The 20,696-nt window shown below is 43.1% G+C and overlaps 2 protein-coding genes across 5 annotated transcripts in view; one reads left to right on the forward strand and one right to left on the reverse strand.

Annotated features, from left to right (window-relative positions):
• TRIM55 (tripartite motif containing 55) overlaps positions 1 to 11,984 on the forward strand; it is a 273,771-nt gene extending 261,787 nt beyond the window's left edge. For all 3 annotated transcript variants that reach the window (XM_077270601.1, XM_077270600.1, XM_077270602.1), the window contains one exon: positions 10,698 to 11,984. In XM_077270601.1, the coding sequence (XP_077126716.1) occupies positions 10,698 to 10,708 (11 nt within the window). In that variant the 3' untranslated portion in view covers positions 10,709 to 11,984. The remainder of the gene's footprint in view (positions 1 to 10,697) is intronic.
• On the reverse strand, positions 11,700 to 14,587 carry CRH (corticotropin releasing hormone). 2 transcript variants are annotated; one of them, XM_077270604.1, is made up of 2 exons: positions 14,209 to 14,587; positions 11,700 to 12,757 (listed from the first exon to the last, which is right to left on the reverse strand). In XM_077270604.1, the coding sequence occupies exon 2, from the start codon at positions 12,736 to 12,738 to the stop codon at positions 12,247 to 12,249; it is 492 nt and encodes a 163-aa protein (XP_077126719.1). In that variant the 5' UTR covers positions 12,739 to 12,757; positions 14,209 to 14,587; the 3' UTR covers positions 11,700 to 12,246. The 2 variants fall into 2 exon arrangements, with proteins under 2 accessions (XP_077126719.1, XP_077126718.1); XM_077270603.1 differs by having other exon boundaries at positions 11,700 to 12,786; positions 14,209 to 14,585.
• Between the last annotated feature and the right edge of the window lie 6,109 nt (positions 14,588 to 20,696).

The following is a 20,696-nucleotide window of genomic DNA, read 5'->3' on the forward strand; positions in this document are numbered from 1 at the left end:
CCATTGTAAAACCTTCAGCTTGCACCTTTCGAGATAGTCTATTGTGGATTTTGACGTGTGTTTAGGATCATTATCCATTTGTAGAAGCCATACTCTTTCCAGCTTCAGTTTTCAAACAGATGGTGTTATGTTTGCATCAAGAATTTGGAGAAATGTAATTGAATCAATTCTTCACTCTGTTCCCCATGGAAATGGCTGCAACATAACCCCAAAGCATGATTAATCCACCCCATGCTTAATGGTTTGTGAGATGTTCTTTTCCTGAAATTTTGTGCTTCTTTTTTTCCCACATACTGTATACCTTTGATCATTGTGGCCAAAGAGTTCTATTTTATCCTCATCGGTCCACAGGACATGTTTCCAAAATGGATCGGGCTTGTTTCGATGTTTGTTTGCATATTTCTAAAGCTGAATTTAATGGTGAGAACTCAGGAGAGGTTTTCTTCTGATGAAGATTTCCATGAAGGCCATATTTGTGCAGCTATATCTCTTAACCGTTGAATAATGTACCAAAACTCCAGAGTCTGCTAAATTTTTCTGAAGGTCTTTTGCAGTCAAGTGTGGATTCATACTTGCCTCTCCAGCAATCTTGCAAGCAGCTCTCACTGAAACTTTGCTTGGTCTTACAGACCTTATTTTGACATCACTGTTTCTGTTAACTGTCATTCCTTAATTACATTTCGAACTGAGGAAAGGGTAATTTAGAAATGCTTTGCTATCATCTTATAGCCTTTTCCTGCTCTGTGGCCCTCCACCATTATCATTTTTGCAGTGCTAGGCAGCTGATTAGAAGAATCCATGACTGCTGTTTTTTGCGCAAGGTTAGAGGAGGCTTGGTTTTTAAAACTGAGACATTTTTATCACCTGGCCTTTCCTAAAAATGATAGTGAACAAGCCATAATCCTAACAGGCTACATAGGGTCTGAAATCTTGGTCAAAGTTATCTGAGCGCACAAATCTCCAAGGGTGCCTAAACTTTTGCATCAGCCCATTTTAATTTTTGTAATTTTTAAAATGTAAAAGATGGAAATATATATAGATTTTTCTAAAATACAAAGGAAATGTGTCAGCTTTAACTTTAGGCCTTTTAGAGATCATTTAATCTTCAACTTGCTTAAGGGTATGTGCACACGTTGTGGATTTTGCTAAGGATCCGCAGCAGTTTTCCCTGAGTTTACAGTACCATGTAAACTTATGGAAAACAAAATCCGCAGTGCACATGCTGTGGAAAAAAACGCACGGAGACGTAATGTTGTTTATTCCGCAGCATGTCAGCGGTTTACACCTGCTCCATAATAGGAATCCGCATGTGAAATGTTGGAGTGCTGCCTCCTTTTATCGTTTATATATATAGATACATATATATGTATGTATATATACATTGGCCTCCTGGAATTGTGCTATTCCTCCAATTGCAGTGCCATGGCTCCTGGCATTCACGAAACAGCCCTTTAAACAAGATTTTCAGAATCTCCCTGTTCTATGAATAAATGCATAAAGTATTATAATCGTTGCATTCACTTGTTTTTATTTGCTTTTTACTATCTATTTTATAGTTTTATTATGTCCAATTGTAAGTCAATTTATAAAATCACTTCTGTAATAAAGTGACTTGATCAGCAGGATGCATATTAATATGAAGCACAGGCAAATTCATCTGTCTCACTGATGTCCAAACTGTTCATTTAAAACCTAGTTTTCAGGTTACTTTAGTAGTGATTGATCACCATTCCTAAAGACCCGTTGCCCACAAGGACTTGTTAACACAAACCCAATTATTTAGGCTTAGCTAAAGTAGCCTATGATTTTGCTGACTGAGCGCAATGTTACGTTTAAAAAAAAAAAAAGAAGCATTTTGGACTTTCAGGGAATCAGAGTAAAGGAAATTGGCATCAATAAGGGTCTATAAATGATGATAATTCTTCATAATGGATATATATCAATACAGTGAAAGCAGAAAAATTACTTTTAAGTTATTACAGACCTGACTCTTATTATCGCTGGACACAATACAGGCACTGTATAGTAGAGGCTGACTAACAAGATTAGCATTTATCTTTTATGTCTCTAATGTAACTAATGTAGAAGACAAATACATTATAGATTGTTTAGTAATAAAAATGATGTATGCTGAATTAATGAAGGTTAAAGAGGTTGTCGGCTTTGGACTATCCCCGCAGCGTTACCACAGGGGACCCGATGCATCATACACTTAGTTACGTAGTAGGTTGTCCATGTAATAAATGCTAATAGCGAGGCCTCAGAGGGCGAGAGAAGCTCATTGTAGCTGCTCTATATTCTGGCTAGCGATGGTGAAAGTCCTGATTCGGGAATCCTTTCTACTAAAGCAAACCTTCTTAACTGGAAATTTTTAAAATTATATTCATTTAATGCATTTTTCCTTAAAAAAGTATTCCCATCTCCAAGATCTTACGTGTTGTAAGTGTAAAAATAGTAATTAGCAAATACCTCCAATTAGAAATAAAGGATACTTTTTCGGATTCACTGTGTCTCTTTCCTTATGTGCAGGCATTCCAGGACCTTAGGTATCCATGGTTATGGCCACTAGCAACTAGCTAACAATGCCTGCACTTAAGGAAAGAGACATAGCGAATCAGAAAAACTATTCTACATTTCTAATTGGAGGTATTTGCTAATATTATTATTATTACACCTACTACATAATGTTTGCTAGTGTATGTAGCTCTCAAAATACAGCATATTTCCACAATCAATAGGAGAAAAAATTGATGATTGCTCAAAGTAGTCTAATAACTATACCGCCTGTTTATTAGAAACGTTTTATAGTATTTGATAGTAATGTGTAACAGGCTTTACCAAAAGAGAGGGTGACCCAAAACAAAGCAAAATTAGAGTCCAATTCTTATCTTAGTTTATCCTTTTGTCAGACATAGCCATTATAAGTATTGTACTGTTGTCCAATGCCAAAATGCGCATATTCTATTTGCCTAGGTCGTCATGAGTCTACTGTGGATAAGGGCAACCGGATTACTCAGATGTAGCCTTAGGGTACCGTCACACAGTGGCATTTTTATCGCTACGACGGCACGATTCGTGACGTTGTAGCGATATCGTTACGATCTTGCAGTGTCTGACACGCTACTGCGATCAGGCACCCAGCTGAGAATCGTACGTCGTAGCACATCGTTTGAAACTTTCTTTCGTCGTTGGATCTCCCGCTGTCATCGCTGGATCGTTGTGTGTGACAGCGATCCAGCGATGCATTCGCTGGTAACCAGGGTAAACATCGGGTTACTAAGCGCAGGGCCGCGCTTAGTAACCCGATGTTTACCGTGGTTACCAGCGTAAAAGTAAAAAAAAACAAACCGTACATACTCACCATCTGATGCCCGTCAGGTCCCTTGCCGTCTGCTTTCCGCTCTTACTGTCTGCCGGCCGGAAAGTGAGAGCAGATCACAGCGGTGACGTCGCCGCTGCGCTCTGCTCTCACTGTACGGCCGGATCTCAGTGAGAGCAGGAAGCAGACGGCAAGGGACCTGACGGGCATCAGATGGTGAGTATGTACAGTTTGGTTTTTTTTACTTTTACGCTGGTAACCACGGTAAACATCGGGTTACTAAGCGCGGCCCTGCGCTTAGTAACCCGATGTTTACCCTGGTTACCCGGGGACTTCAGCATCGCTCCAGCGCCGTGATTGCAACGTGTGACCGCAGTCTACGACGCTGGAGCGATACTCATACGACGCTGCGACGTCACGAATCGTGCCGTCGTAGCGATGTAAATGGTACTGTGTGACGGTACCCTTAGACTACCTTCACATGTCAAGTAATCATCACTTAGAACATTTCCAGCAGCAATTTGTTGACAAAAAAGTTATGTAGACAACTTTTTTTTTGTCAGCCTGAAAAAAACTGATTTAAAACTGAATCTGTTTATTTTCGCATTGAAGTCTATGGAAAACCTATCCCACTTGAAAAAATCAATTTTTTGTTTACTGGAGGAAAAATGAATAGTTCACATATACTACTGGACATGTGAACTTTCAAGTGATCATCTATTTGAAACTGATCCAGTAAGCAAAAACCAGATCCTTTCCAAATGGGAGAAAAATGGATGGCTATTTAGCAGATACATTTTCCAAAGACTTCAATGTTAAAAAAAAGTGTCCACTGGAAATCACGTTTTTTTCAAACAGACAAAAGAGTAGGGTCTGCCCAACTTTTTTGTCAAGCGATTGCTGCTGGATCTGTTTCTAACTGATAATTACTCGAAATGTAAACTTAGCCTTAGGCCTCCTTCATATGTCCGAGTCAGGTACGTGTGGCATCTGTTTTTTCACGGAAAACATGGATGATATCCGTGTGTCATCCATGTGCCGTCTGTTTGCGAAACGTGTTTAACACTGCAAAGTATAGGAGAAGCTTTGGAATTAATTTTTCTTACTGAAAAAAATGGATGGCACACAGATAAAAAAAAAATGAAGACACCGGTACCGGTGCAAGTATTATACGGACGTGTTAAGGGGGCCTTAGCCTGACACAGGATACACCCATTCAATGCCTAAGAATGACTTTGGTTTGTGTGCCTTTGTATAATGGGAATTGATTACGATAGGGCGCAGTTGCTCTTTATATATGTGGAATTAAAAATTGAAAAGCTTAAATAAAGCTTAGAACTGCATCTGTAGTGGCAGAAGTAAGGGTATGTGCACACGTTGCGGATTTTGCTGCGGATTTTTCCGCAGCGGATTTGGAAAATCCGCAGTCCAAAACCACTGCGGTTTTCACTGCGGATTTTCATGCGGTTTATTCTGCGGATTCCTCTGTGGGCTTTCAACTGCACTTTCCTATTGGTGCAGGTTGAAAACCGCTGCGAAATCCGCAGAAAGAAATGACATGCTACTTCTTTTTTTCCGCAGCGTTTCCGCGTGGAATTTTCCACAGCATGTGCACTGCGGATTTTGTTTTCCATAGGTTAACATTGTACTGTACCCCGCATGGAAAACTGCTGCGGATCCGCAGCGTCAAAACCACTGCGGATCCGCAGCAAAATCCGCAACGTGTGCACATAGCCTAACACTAACATACATCATGTAAAAAAGTGACAAGATGGTATTCTACGCAGTATAATGTAATATAATAATGTAATATAATATATATGTAGAGGTGTAAATAATTGCTGAAATGACTAAATCTGCTGCCTAAATTCACTATTTTGCTTAGTTATTAAACTTTGTCAATAATTGCATCTTTATATAAAACAGGCACAAAAGTCCAAAATGACCTTTAGTAAGTAATGGTATGGAATTGAAATCATCCACAAATGGTTCCCAGTAAATATCTCCCCTGGTGAAATTCACATACTGATGTTTGCTTTCATGGGAACTTTAAAATGTCATCAAAGGAGAAACCTGGAAAGACAATAACTAATGACATAACCACCCCAGGTTAGATGAATCTATCCATACTCCTACAACTGCCTATGCTAGCGCTATGGTCGGGGACAAGGCAGATTCAGTTATACTATAGGAAAGGCAATTAACCACTAACATGATAAGCAGAGTATTTCCTGTAAGGCTTATTTTAAATGCTGCTTTTGGACTCCATCTCCAGTACACAGAATATATCATCTCAGTGACATCAATTATGTGGAAATTGGATGAAGAACATTCTGTGGACAATAAAACCTGGAGATTATACTATTACTGAAACATCTGTATCAGCATTGTTAGATGATGTACTTGGGGGTCATTGAGAGGACATGTAATGTAGAATAGGCCCGTTCCCTGCGGAAGGACAGGTATTCTCATTGGTGTAACATTGTTGTAGCACTGTAGGCATTTTGTGTCACATTTTTAAAAACATATTTTAGAAGTCAAATAATCTTCGGTTCTCTTAAATTAGACATTTTGTAGACCACTTGTGGTTTGGCTACTTGGATCTTCAAGAACCACAGAATGAGAGGATCCTAAAATTTACACTAAATGGGAACTGTCATGTTCCTAAACGCTGGTAACCATATAATGCTGTTTGACCACCTTATTGAAAGTGTGGATACTGGGAGAAAATAGACTTTATTCCTCCCGGGAGCCGGAAGCTTTCAGTCATAGAACCTTCTCTGGCAGGACCACAGTCATCACTCAGCACACAGCATTGTGAGCGGCGGCTGTAAGCACACACTGGTACTTTGATTGACAGTTCGCTCTGCATCACATCTTTTGCAGAGCGAACTGTCAATCAAAGTGACAAGATGTGTTTACACTACAGAATACCATGAGCTGTGACTGTAGCCATGCCAGGCTCGACTCTATGACTGAAAGCTGCCGGCTCCCAGAGGAATAAAGTTTTTAGTAAGGCAGCCGAACAGTATCGTAACACTATTAACCTGCAGCTTAATAGACACTGGGTATATGACGCTTTAAAATATTTCAAATCCCCCTCTTTGTATTATCAATTAACTCAGTGCAGTCAGAACTATACAAAGTAACCAAAAAAGACAAGATTATGGGAAAAATAAAAAAATTGCACGAAATCAATCACTATCCAAAGGAAAGTAATAAAAGAGGATTTATTTAAAGCAGCTTAACTCATTTACTATGAAGCAGTGGGCTGATTCCCCATCTCCATATTGCTGTACCTTGTTTTTCTTTTCTTATTATTTTTTTTAATAAGCCTGGATAATGTTCACTACATGAAGATCAACTTGAAGAGTGAAATTATGATAATACTTTGTGTCCTGATCTTTAGGATATACAGTATGTACATATAGTGAGCAGTAACATTGTATGGTTTTCTATCACCGGCAGTAAATTGTTGAGGCTTTATTAATCACCTTGCTTTTCATTTCATACTTATTACTTCATCTTTGATTTTGAATTAATTTGGTTTTGATTATTAATACAATTGGAGCTATCATGGTTGTAGAACCTGCTGTTACTTTTGTGATGCAGTGGAAACATGGTAAATTATGGATCATTTTATTAAAATGCTTACAATGGCAATGGTAAGTGCTGCGATGTGTGATATAAAGTACCGTATGTAAAACTGTAAAGAACTTATGTGATCCTTTTTTTTTTTTAAATGTTCATAAATGCAATTTAGAAGATAGCCATGGGCCTATTGTATGTCTGCACAGTATATTTTACTTGTACCTATAAAAGTGGACCGTATCAAGATGTTAAAGGGAACCTGTCAGCTGATTTTTGCTGCCTAAACTATGCTGCCCAATGCACGATGGCAGCCAGGTATATATTTCTTCTGAAACGCTCCATGTTTTCAGAAACAGTATAATTTAAAGAACTGGGGATCATAGACAGAGGCTAGACTAGTCTGACGATGACGCTGGCTGGATTCATCGCTCTACTTAATTGATAGTTTACTCCTATGTGTGCACATAGGGAGAGCCTTATCAATTACCTTGAGCGGTGCTGGAAAAAGCCAGCCAGCGCCGATGCAGGACCAGTCTCGTCTCTCCCTAGGATCTCAGAGCAGATCATCAAAGTATATTTTCTATAAAATATCAGAGTATTTGAGAGAAAAACATACAGTCATGCTCTGATTTATGCTGCCCTTTAAAGGGGGTTGACCAGGACTATTTTAATATTTAACTATGGGTCTATGAACTAACCAGCAGGTAAATGTTAAATACCTGCCTGTCATGCCTGATGCTGATCTATGCTGGCACAGAATGGTTACAGAGCGCTCCTGCTGACATCACGCAGTCACAGCAGCTGCTTCTCTGCCAAGATGCTCTGTCGATGGGGCATGACGTCTGACGTCATGCTGATTGACAGCCGTCTTCCCGCTGCCTGTCAATCACCATGACGTCTGCAGTCACACCACATCGATAGAGCATCCCGGAAGAGGAGAGTTGCTCTGTTGACGCAAAGTAGCTAAATCACCAGCAGTATCTTTGGTGACCGATCTGAGCCAGCGCCGAGTAGACCAGGCAGGTAGTTGAAACTGGTAGCAACTTCCTGCCTGTTCGTTTTTAGGCCCACAGTTAAAAAAAAATAAAACAGTCCTTTACAACCCCTTTATATTAGAATACTACATCCACACCTCTTGATTCTTTTTATCACATATACATTTCCAATATTATATACAGTGGGGCAAAAAAGTATTTAGTCAGTCAGCAATAGTGCAAGTTCCACCACTTAAAAAGATGAGAGGCGTCTGTAATTTACATCATAGGTAGACCTCAACTATGGGAGACAAACTGAGAAAAAAAAATCCAGAAAATCACATTGTCTGTTTTTTTATCATTTTATTTGCATATTATGGTGGAAAATAAGTATTTGGTCAGAAACAAACAATCAAGATTTCTGGCTCTCACAGACCTGTAACTTCTTCTTTAAGAGTCTCCTCTTTCCTCCACTCATTACCTGTAGTAATGGCACCTGTTTAAACTTGTTATCAGTATAAAAAGACACCTGTGCACACCCTCAAACAGTCTGACTCCAAACTCCACTATGGTGAAGACCAAAGCTGTCAAAGGACGCCAGAAACAAAATTGTAGCCCTGCACCAGGCTGGGAAGACTGAATCTGCAATAGCCAACCAGCTTGGAGTGAAGAAATCAACAGTGGGAGCAATAATTAGAAAATGGAAGACATTCAAGACCACTGATAATCTCCCTCGATCTGGGGCTCCACGCAAAATCCCACCCCGTGGGGTCAGAATGATCACAAGAACGGTGAGCAAAAATCCCAGAACCACGCGGGGGGACCTAGTGAATGAACTGCAGAGAGCTGGGACCAATGTAACAAGGCCTACCATAAGTAACACACTACACCACCATGGACTCAGATCCTGCAGTGCCAGACGTGTCCCACTGCTTAAGCCAGTACATGTCCGGGCCCGTCTGAAGTTTGCTAGAGAGCATTTGGATGATCCAGAGGAGTTTTGGGAGAATGTCCTATGGTCTGATGAAACCAAACTGGAACTGTTTGGTAGAAACACAACTTGTCGTGTTTGGAGGAAAAAGAATACTGAGTTGCATCCATCAAACACCATACCTACTGTAAAGCATGGTGGTGGAAACATCATGCTTTGGGGCTGTTTCTCTGCAAAGGGGCCAGGACGATTGATCCGGGTACATGAAAGAATGAATGGGGCCATGTATCGTGAGATTTTGAGTGCAAACCTCCTTCCATCAGCAAAGGCATTGAAGATGAAACGTGGCTGGGTCTTTCAACATGACAATGATCCAAAGCACACCACCAGGGCAACGAAGGAGTGGCTTCGTAAGAAGCATTTCAAGGTCCTGGAGTGGCCTAGCCAGTCTCCAGATCTCAACCCTATAGAAAACCTTTGGAGGGAGTTGAAAGTCCGTGTTGCCAAGCGAAAAGCCAAAAACATCACTGCTCTAGAGGAGATCTGCATGGAGGAATGGGCCAACATACCAACAACAGTGTGTGGCAACCTTGTGAAGACTTACAGAAAACGTTTGACCTCTGTCATTGCCAACAAAGGATATATTACAAAGTATTGAGATGAAATTTTGTTTCTGACCAAATACTTATTTTCCACCATAATATGCAAATAAAATGATAAAAAAAACAGACAATGTGATTTTCTGGATTTTTTTTTCTCAGTTTGTCTCCCATAGTTGAGGTCTACCTATGATGTAAATTACAGACGCCTCTCATCTTTTTAAGTGGTGGAACTTGCACTATTGCTGACTGACTAAATACTTTTTTGCCCCACTGTATCTATATTGATACACATAAGATGAACATTGGCTGAACGTGGCGATTTCGATAAGACTGGTCAATGAGCTTATATGTATGGATAGCATACTATCATTTTTGACAGATATTTGAGTAAAGAAGCATGTAAGATTTCACCCCGCCTGATCCTTTTATTCCTGACAGAGGTATCTGGCAGCGGCTTCTTACAAACGCCTGTTTCTTATATCTTAGCTAAATTCAGCTGAGAACAATTCTGTGTACTTTGTGTGTGCAAAATGTTTTTATCTGGCACAGGGAGGGTTGTGGCATCACAATTTATGCCACTGGCTGCCAAACTGTTTCCATGGGAAACTATTGGATTTTTAGGGGTGGATAAACCATTGGTGCAACCTGTGCCAAGAGGTCCCACTTCCACCTCCAAAACAGCAAGCAGCTTCTATCATAGACAGAACTATTGGACTATAAGGGGCCAATATACTGTTCACAGGGGCCCTTTTCAGCCTGTGTCTGCCACTTTCATCATTTCCCCTTCTAATGAGATATTTGGGAGGGTTCTAGCCTCATCAGTGCAAGATATGGAAACAATGGCAGTATTGAGTAAATCTTGGGCAGCAACTGGACGGCCTCTCTACATCATCCAGTAGACATAGATCATTATATTATTTCATGTATCTTACAGATTTCATTTTATGAGGTAGAACTGCCAGTGTTGAAAAATAATTATTGTGTATTCCTAAAAGGATCTTCAGAATGCATTGGAGCATCTCACGCCCCCATAACTCTGCACCCGAAACGTAACTGCATCTATAAAATGAGCACTATTTTATATCCCTTTAATAAAACATTTTCAGTCATTTATTCCTTTCTCCAGCATCATTATTATAGAAGAAATTCAGATCTGATAATTCCACTAAAACCTCCAGCCCAGTTTTGGTATTTTGGCTGAAGACCATGGTCTGATACGCAGAAGTCTTCATTGAAATGTCACCGTCGTTTTTTCTCATATAAACCTATTTCTCTTGCAGACTGGGTCTGAGACATTAGTCCAAGAAGATGCTCAAGGGACGACAGAATCTAATCAGTCCGGCAGCACAGACACTTCACGTCATGTTTTCTCTTTTTCCTGGCTTAATACATTACCTGAATAAGTGTCTGATTGTGGGATACCAGCACAGTATTAATACTCACCTAAGAGCAAAGTCAGGGGATCCCCTACAGTCAATGGTTATTAGTAATCACATTTAATTGTCCCTACCTATATCTACTTCTACCCCAATCCGTCACACTGATGACATACCAGGCTTCCCAATATCAATTACTTTCCATAAAATGAATCATTATACAATAGAAACTGACATCGGGGTCCAAACACTACTTTGATAATTCCATCCATTCTGCTTTGTGCCCCCCTTTATATCAGCAGAGTAGTGTGTGTATATGTCTGTGCCAGTGTGTATAAAGTGCTGTCTTACCCACATGAATTCTTCTTTTCACTACTTGAAATAACTAACACTACATTGAAGCGTGCTGGTACCTGAAGGGGTTAACTTCCAAGAAGCACAGAAACCCTTAGTGATTGTGGTTTATTTTATGGTATAATGAGTTAAAAATGAGTGGTTACCATGATATAGTCATAGAAAACACACAGATAAGAAACACTCTGCTCCATGTGTTATTATAGATCACAAAGCATTAATTGGAAATCTGCAAATGTGATCAACATTAAAATACAAGGTTTGGAAAACATGACTATTGTCTGATCCTGACAACCTGTTTCCTCCTGACGGAACATTTACAGATATCGTAGGGTCACTATGCAAGATACTCTCATTTCTCTGGGATTTTGTGTCATTGTTTTTATTTCTGGTCACCACCAAAATTCTCTTGTTTTACCATCTCATTCCTTTTTTATTAGACTTAGTGCCATATTCTAGTCACAGTATTTATCATTTGCTCCAAAACCCCAAGTCAGGACCACCTCTCTGTCTACTTCCATACATATCCCCCAATAAAGTAAAATGGACAGATCAAGCTTTGCAGATTTTATTAAAAATATAGATATTAAACATTATGTTTACACACCAATGTTGTGCCAGTTCTGGAAAGATGTTTTTTATTATGGAAATGTATACAATAAACTTTTGATGCAAAATAAATTACAGCAAATTATTTATTTTGTTATTTTTCTTTCGCTTCCCATAGGAAACCCAACAGGTCCAGTAGATTTCGCTAGTTCCGATTGTACAGCCTATCCCCAATCTGCTTTTTCCTAAGGATTTTCATATCTTACAAAAGTTAACCCCCTCCCCCCCCCCCAAATAAAAATAAATTACAAATTACATCTGTTGCCCGGTGCATGCTGATAAACAGATCTAGGCTCTCACCTGGGGACTAGCAGCAGAGCATTGCTTTGTCGTGCTGGCCCCACAGGCACCCAAGGGGTTATGGAGTGGAGTGCATCCTCTACGTCTGAAGCTATAGAAAAATAAACACATGGTATCAGGGCAGCACATGGTACATCATACTGTATAGTTTGTGCTAGATGCAGGAAACTCTTTGGTAGGTGACAGTGGGTTACTTCCCAATAATGTCCATCAGTTTCCTGTTACTGTGAGCTTGCTGGGCTATCTGCTCAGCTCTGGCCATTTCCAGGACCTCCCGAAGCAGATGGAAAGTGAGATCCAAGGATATAGGAGGCTCTTCGGATCTTCTGCCCCTTTCTGTAGGTTCCTCCTGAGTGCTGTACTGGGAATTTGCTCCCTCCAGGATGCCAGCTCTCAGCCCCTGCTGCTGCCCACCCCACTGCTGGGGCTGCAAAGCCCTGACAAAGTCACTGGAGGAGGCATCAGGGAGGCGGATTGCTCCTAGTAAAGAATTTGGGGGATATTTGTGGAGGTTCCCAAGGCGGATGAAATATTCTTCTCCCATACGAAGTAAAAAGGGCTGGTATTCAGACAGGGGAGACCCTGCAGAAGAGGCTGGAGGTTTGCTGAAGGCTCTGCACTCCTGGCAGGGAAGGAGGGCGACCAGGAGGACCCCCATACACACCCAGACCTGGAACTTCATGTTACTCCGAAAACCGAATCTGCAACGGAAAAGATTTGCAGGGGAGACCTGAAATAAGAGGAGGAAGGAACCGGTAAGAAAGTGAGAAGACAGCAGGGAGAGGGAAGGAGATGCCAAGGAGTCAGCTGTCCAAGGTGCTGAAACACCCAACCATCAGCAATGGCTTCACACCGTCACAGCTGGGACTAAGGGATTCTCCTGCATGTTTGTCACCACTGTCACAGCATGTCGTGACACTACCAGCATGATATGTCACTAACTGCACTGATGTCTAACTTCTGTACACAGCCGTAAGTCTTCTCTCCATAACTATATCCCGATACTCCTTCATGACACTAAGCTTTCATCTGTAATATCACAGCAGTGAAATAGCTCCAAACTAAGTATTTATTTTCTATCTATATTGCATCTATGTCACCACTGTCCAACACAATAAGTCACTCACTGCCCTGCAGTTTAACTTTTAGACACAACATAAGTCTTCTCTCCATAACCATATCCCGATATCTCTATCAGGACACTAAGCCTTCATCTTTAAGATCACAGCAGAAAAAAAGCTCCATACTGTTTCTCCTGTCAAACATCTATATCGCATCTATGCCACCATTGTCACAGCATGTCGTGACATTACCAATACTATATCAGGTCACTAACTGAACGAGATAAGTCCTGTCCCCATAACTATTCCCGATAGTTCTAAACCTTCATGTGTAATATCCAGCAGGTGAACGATCAGGACACATATTACCTGCAGATTACTTATCACTAAATCGTCAGATTATTGGAGTAATGAAGACTAATCCCAGAAGTGTCAGCTGGGAAGCAGGTAAAAAGTGGGAAAATGCGAGAGGGACAGTCATAATCATAAGTGAGGAGCTAAAGCGAATGTAAAGCCAAATTATACCACTGAGTAATGGATAAAAAGAATAGATTTGTGGGTAAAGTTGATATTTGTGATCATATAAATGAGAGGTAAAAATGTAAATCAAATATTACACCACTTATTAAAGGAAAAAACTATATTAGGGGTAATGTCCTGGTATCTGATTATATGTGAGGTACATAATCAAAAGTTATATCACACTGTAATGGAAAAATGAACACATGAGAGGTAAAGCAAAAATGATACCACTTAATAATGGAGAAAATAAATATATAAGAGGTGATGATGAGATAGCTGATCATATGAGAGAAACAATACTAGATAGCACTTAGTAATATAAAACTTCAGAGGTTGTGGAGACCTGATCCTATCGAAGTAGCAGGGTGACTGTAAATGACACATGATAGCACTGAGCAATGCAGAAAGTGAAGACATTAAGGATGATGTACATATCTGAAGAAATAAAGATTATTATGAGTACTATTAATTATTAAGGCTGTGTACCAGCTATCAGACCTGCCTGCAGCTGCGGTACTTTGTCAGACATTAGTGAAGGAGATGTGATGGGTGCACAGAGCTGAACTTACTCGCTCACTGAGGGTCCTGTGGCCGGGCAGGATCACAGCATGGAAGGAAGCTCGGAGCTCGGTGTGTCCTCTGCCGCTGGGTCCTCTGCCGCTGGGTCCTCTGCCGCTGCGTCCTCTGCCGCTGGGTCCTCTGCCGCTGCGTCCTCTGCCGCTGGGTCCTCTGCCGCTGGGTCCCCGCTCGTCTCTTCCTCAGGAGGACATAGCTGGGTGTTGTCCTTACCACAAGGAGCCTGGGTGCGGGATTTATAGCTCGGAGCCTCTGCCGCGGTCACGCAGCTCTTGCCTAATAAGCTGACGCTCTCTTGACAACTATTGCGTGCTGCTCCTCTACTGAATAAATAATGGCTCCTCGGAGCAATGGGCAGAGTCCTGCGCTCACAACAAGGCATCTCCCGTCCAATTATCGGCCCAGATATTTATCGCCTCGTGGGTGACGTCAGTGACACCTGGAGTGGAAGCGAAAGTCACAAGTCTCCATTGACAAAAAAACTTGAATGAAATGTCTCCAGTGTTCTCCAGTGCGCTCAGCAACATCAAGTGACCGTCCACTGGCGCAGACACAGGGGCCCCACAGCCCTCACCACTAGGGTCATGGATCTCCTGTGCACATTATTAATGACGGGGACAGGGTGATCAAGACGGGAAATGCAAAATGATTCTTACTTTCTCTATGTCTGTAAGTAAAAAAATTATGTTCCCCTCTCATTTGTGAATTATGCTAAGAGCACTGCTTACACACGCACGCACGCACGCACTTCCAAAATGTGCGCATGAACTACTATGTGTGCAACTCCCAAATGTGCACATGAACTACTGTGTGTGCTCATAGTATGCACGTTGTGGATTGGCCACTGCGGATTCGCAGCAGTTTTCCATGCGTCGTACAGTACATGTAAACCTATGGAAAACAAAATCCGCAGTGCACATGCTGCAGAAAATACCGCGCAGAAACGCTGCAGTTTATTTTCCACACAAGGTCAATTCTTTGTGCAAATTCTGCAGCGTTATACGCCTGTTCCTCAATAGGAATCTGCAGGTGAAATCCACACAAAAAACACTGGAAATTGCGGTAAATCCGCAGGTAATCCGCAGGTAAAATGCAGTGTGTTTTACCTGCGGATTTTTCAAAAACTGAGCAGAAAAATCCACACAGAAATCCACATTGTGGGCACATACCCTTAGACTACTATGTGCGCAACTCCCAATTCTGCAAATAAACTGCTATTATTATTATGCATTTTTATAGTGTCATTTATTCCATGGCGCTTTACATGTGAAAAGGGGGCAAATATAGACAAATACAATAAACATGAGCAAAAAGCAAGGCATACAGGTATACAAGGAGGGAGGACCCTGCCCGCGAGGGCTCACAGGGGATAGGTGAGGATACACTTGGAGAGCTGGTTGTGTGGCGGTTCAATAGGTTGAGGATCACTGCAGGCTGTAGGCTTGTCGGAAGAGGTGAGTCTTCAGGTTCCTTTTGAAGGTTTCTATGGTAGGCGAGAGTCTGATGTGTTGTGGTAGAGAGTTCCAGAGTATGGGGGAAGCACGAGCGAAGTCTTGGATGTGGTTGTGGGAAGAGGAGATGAGAGGGGAGCAGAGAAGGAGATCTTGAGAGGAACAAAGGTTGCGTGCAGGTAAGTACAAGGAGACCATGTCACAGATGTATGGAGGAGACAGATTGTGGATGGCTCTGTATGTCATTGTATGGGTTTTGAACTGGAGTCTCTGGGCAATGGGAAGCCAGTGAAGGGCTTGGCATAGGGGAGAGGCTGGGAAATAGCGAGGAGATATGTAGATTAGTCAGGCAACTGCTATGTATGTAACTCCCAATTGTGCACCTAAACTACTGTGTGCAACTCCCAAGTGTGCACATAAACTGCTATGTATGCAACTCCCAATTGTGCACTTAAATTACTATGTGTGCAACTCCCAAATGTGCACATAAACTGCTATGTATGCAACTCCCAAGTGGGCACATTATTATTATTTATTTATATAGCACCCTTAATTCCATGGTGCTGTACATGTGAAAGGAGTTACGTACAGAGTTATAGATATCGTTTACGGTAAACAAATTTACAATGACAGACTGGTACAGAGGGGAGAGGACCCTGTCCTTGCGGACTTACATTCTATGGGATAATGGGGAAGAGACAGAAAGTCGGGGGTGCGGCAGCCCTGGTGGTGATGGTGAGGCGGCAGCTCGGGTGGTGGTGAGGAGGCGACAGCTCGGTTGGTGGTAAGGCTGCAGCTCGGGTGGTGGTGAGGCGGAGGAATGGTTATTGCAGGCTGTAGGCTTTCCTGAAGAGATGGGTTTTCAGGTTCCGTCTGAAGGATCTGAGGGTGGTGGATAATCAGATGTGTTGAGGCATGGAATTCCACAGGATGGAGGGATATTCAGGAGAAATCTTTGAGGTGGTTTTGTGAGAAACGAATAAGTGTGGAGGAGAGTAGGAGGTCTTGGGAGGATCGAAGATTACGTGAGGGAAGATATTGGGAGATTAGTTCAGAGATATAGGGAGGGGACAGGTTGTGGATGGCTTTATAGATCAGTGTTAGTAGTTTGAACTGGATTTGTTGGGGAATTGGGAGACAGTGGAGGGATTTGCAGAGGGGAGAAGCAGGGGAGTAGCAAGGAGAGAGATGGATAAAGGTACCTTCACACGAAGCGACGCTGCAGCGATAGCGACAACGATGCTGATCGCTGCAGCGTCGCTGTTTGATCGCTGGGGAGCTGTCACACAGACAGCTCTCCAGCGACCAACCATGCCGAGGTCCCAGGGCAGGGCCGCGCTTAGTAACCCGATGTTTACCCTGGTTACCAGCGTAAAAGTAAAAAAAACAAACAGTACATGCTCACCTGCACGTCCCCCAGCGTCTGCTTCCTGACACTGACTGAGCTCCGGCCCTAACAGCAGAGCGGTGACGTCACCGCTGTGCTTTCACTTTCACTTTAGGGCCGGTGCTCAGTAAGTGTAAGCAGACGCTGGGGGACGCGCATGTAAGTATGTACTGTTTGGTTTTTTTACTTTTACGCTGGTAACCAGGGTAAACATCGGGTTACTAAGCGCGGCCCTGCGCTTAGCAACCCGATGTTTACCCTGGTTACCAGTGTAAAATATCGCTGGTATCGTTGCTTTTGCTTTCAAACACAACGATACACGGCGATCGGACGACCAAATAAAGTTCTGGACTTTATTCAGCGACCAGCGACATCACAGCAGGATCCTGATCGCTGCTGCGTGTCAAACGAAACGATATCGCTAGCCAGGACGCTGCAACGTCACGGATCGCTAGCGATATCGTTTCGTGTGAAGGTACCTTTAGCCAGTCAGCAGAGTTGAGGACAGACTGGAGCAGTGCAAGAGAGTTAGCAGGGAGGCCACAGAGGAGGGTGCTGCAGTAATCGAGGCGGGAGATGATGAGGGCATGCACAAGAGTTTTGGTCGATTGTGGGCTGAGGAAGGGACGGATTCTGGCAATATTTTTGAGTAGGAGGCAACAGGATGTGGCAAGAATTTGGACGTACGGTTTGAAGGACAGGGCAGAGTCGAGAGTTACCATGAGGAAGCGGATTTCAAGTGAGGAAGAGAGCGTGATGCCATTTACCATAATAGATAGATCAGGTAGGGGGGATACACGAGATGGAGGAAAGATGATGAGTTCGGTTTTGTCTACATTGAGTTTTAGGAAGCGAGAGGTGAAGAAGGAGGATATGGCTGACAGACACTCCGGGATTCTGGACAGCAGAGGTGGCATCTGGGCCAGAGAGGTAGATCTGAGTGTCATCCACATACAGGAGGCACTGGAAGCCATGGGATTTTATGAGTTGTCCTAGGCCAAGGGTATAGATGAAAAAAATAGGGCCCTAGGACAAAGCCTTGAGGGACTCCAACAGAAAGAGGGCGGGATGAGGAGGTAGTGTGTTATGGTTCTCAATGGCAAGAGAACATAGCCCAGCAAACATACGAACTAGCTCTTGGAAGGATGGAAACTAAACTGACCATGAACAAAACCTGCCGCACAACTAACAGTAGCCGGGTAGCGTAGCCTGCGTTTTATCCCTAGACGCCCAGCGCCGGCCGGAGGACTAACTAATCCTGGCAGAGGAAAATATAGTCCTGGCTCACCTCTAGAGAAATTTCCCCGAAAGGCAGACAGAGGCCCCCACAAATATTGGCGGTGATTTTAGATGAAATGACAAACGTAGTATGAAAATAGGTTTAGCAAAATTGAGGTCCGCTTACTAGATAGCAGGAAGACAGAAAGGGCACTTTCATGGTCAGCTGAAAACCCTATCAAAATACCATCCTGAAATTACTTTAAGACTCTAGTATTAACTCATAACATCAGAGTGGCAATTTCAGATCACAAGAGCTTTCCAGATACAGAAACGAAACTACAGCTGTGAACTGGAACAAAATGCAAAAACAAACAAGGACTAAGTCCAACTTAGCTGGGAGTTGTCTAGCAGCAGGAACATGCACAGAAAGGCTTCTGATTACAATGTTGACCGGCATGGAAGTGACAGAGGAGCAAGGCTAAATAGCGACTCCCACATCCTGATGGAAACAGGTGAACAGAGAGGATGATGCACACCAGTTCAATTCCACCAGTGGCCACCGGGGGAGCCCAAAATCCAATTTCACAACAGTACCCCCCCCTCAAGGAGGGGGCACCGAACCCTCACCAGAACCACCAGGGCGATCAGGATGAGCCCTATGAAAGGCACGGACCAAATTGGAGGCATGAACATCAGAGGCAGTCACCCAAGAATTATCCTCCTGACCGTATCCCTTCCATTTGACCAGATACTGGAGTTTCCGTCTGGAAACACGGGAGTCCAAGATTTTTTCCACAACGTACTCCAACTCGCCCTCAACCAACACCGGAGCAGGAGGCTCAACGGAAGGCACAACCGGTACCTCATACCTGCGCAATAATGACCGATGAAAAACATTATGAATAGAAAAAGATGCAGGGAGGTCCAAACGGAAGGACACAGGGTTAAGAATCTCCAATATCTTGTACGGGCCGATGAACCGAGGCTTAAACTTGGGAGAAGAAACCCTCATAGGGACAAAACGAGAAGACAACCACACCAAGTCCCCAACACAAAGCCGAGGACCAACCCGACGCCGGCGGTTGGCAAAAAGCTGAGTCTTCCCCTGGGACAACTTCAAATTGTCCACTACCTGCCCCCAAATCTGATGCAACCTCTCCACCACAGCATCCACTCCAGGACAATCCGAAGATTCCACCTGACCAGAAGAAAATCGAGGATGAAACCCCGAATTACAGAAAAAGGGAGACACCAAGGTGGCAGAACTGGCCCGATTATTGAGGGCAAACTCCGCTAAAGGCAAAAAAGCAACCCAATCATCCTGATCTGCAGACACAAAACACCTCAAATATGTCTCCAAGGTCTGATTCGTCCGCTCGGTCTGGCCATTAGTCTGAGGATGGAAAGCAGACGAGAAAGACAAATCTATGCCCATCCTAGCACAGAATGCTCGCCAAAATCTAGACACGAATTGGGTACCTCTGTCAGAAACGATATTCTCCGGAATACCATGCAAACGGACCACATTTTGAAAAAACAGAGGAACCAACTCGGAAGAAGGCAACTTAGGCAGGGGAACCAAATGGACCATCTTAGAGAAACGATCACACACCACCCAGATGACAGACATCTTCTGAGAAACAGGAAGATCCGAAATAAAATCCATCGAGATGTGCATCCAGGGCCTCTTTGGGATAGGCAAGGGCAACAACAATCCACTAGCCCGAGAACAACAAGGCTTGGCCCGAGCACAAACGTCACAAGACTGCACGAAGCCTCGCACATCTCGAGACAGGGAAGGCCACCAGAAGGACCTTGCCACCAAATCCCTGGTACCAAAGATTCCAGGATGACCTGCCAACGCAGAAGAATGAACCTCAGAAATGACTTTACTGGTCCAATCATCAGGAACAAACAGTCTACCAGGTGGGCAACGATCAGGTCTATCCGCCTGAAACTCCTGCAAGGCCCGCCGCAGGTCTGGAGAAACGGCAGACAATATCACTCCATCCTTAAGGATACCTGTAGGTTCAGAATTACCAGGGGAGTCAGGCTCAAAACTCCTAGAAAGGGCATCCGCCTTAACATTCTTAGAACCCGGCAGGTAGGACACCACAAAATTAAACCGAGAGAAAAACAACGACCAGCGCGCCTGTCTAGGATTCAGGCGTCTGGCGGACTCAAGATAAATTAGATTTTTGTGGTCAGTCAATACCACCACCTGATGTCTAGCCCCCTCAAGCCAATGACGCCACTCCTCAAAAGCCCACTTCATGGCCAAAAGCTCCCGATTCCCAACATCATAATTCCGCTCGGCGGGCGAAAATTTACGCGAGAAAAAAGCACAAGGTCTCATCACGGAGCAATCGGAACTTCTCTGCGACAAAACCGCCCCAGCTCCGATTTCAGAAGCGTCGACCTC

This window comes from Ranitomeya variabilis, chromosome 6 (assembly GCF_051348905.1).
Source record: "Ranitomeya variabilis isolate aRanVar5 chromosome 6, aRanVar5.hap1, whole genome shotgun sequence".
In the NCBI taxonomy this organism is placed as follows: Eukaryota; Metazoa; Chordata; class Amphibia; order Anura; family Dendrobatidae; genus Ranitomeya; species Ranitomeya variabilis.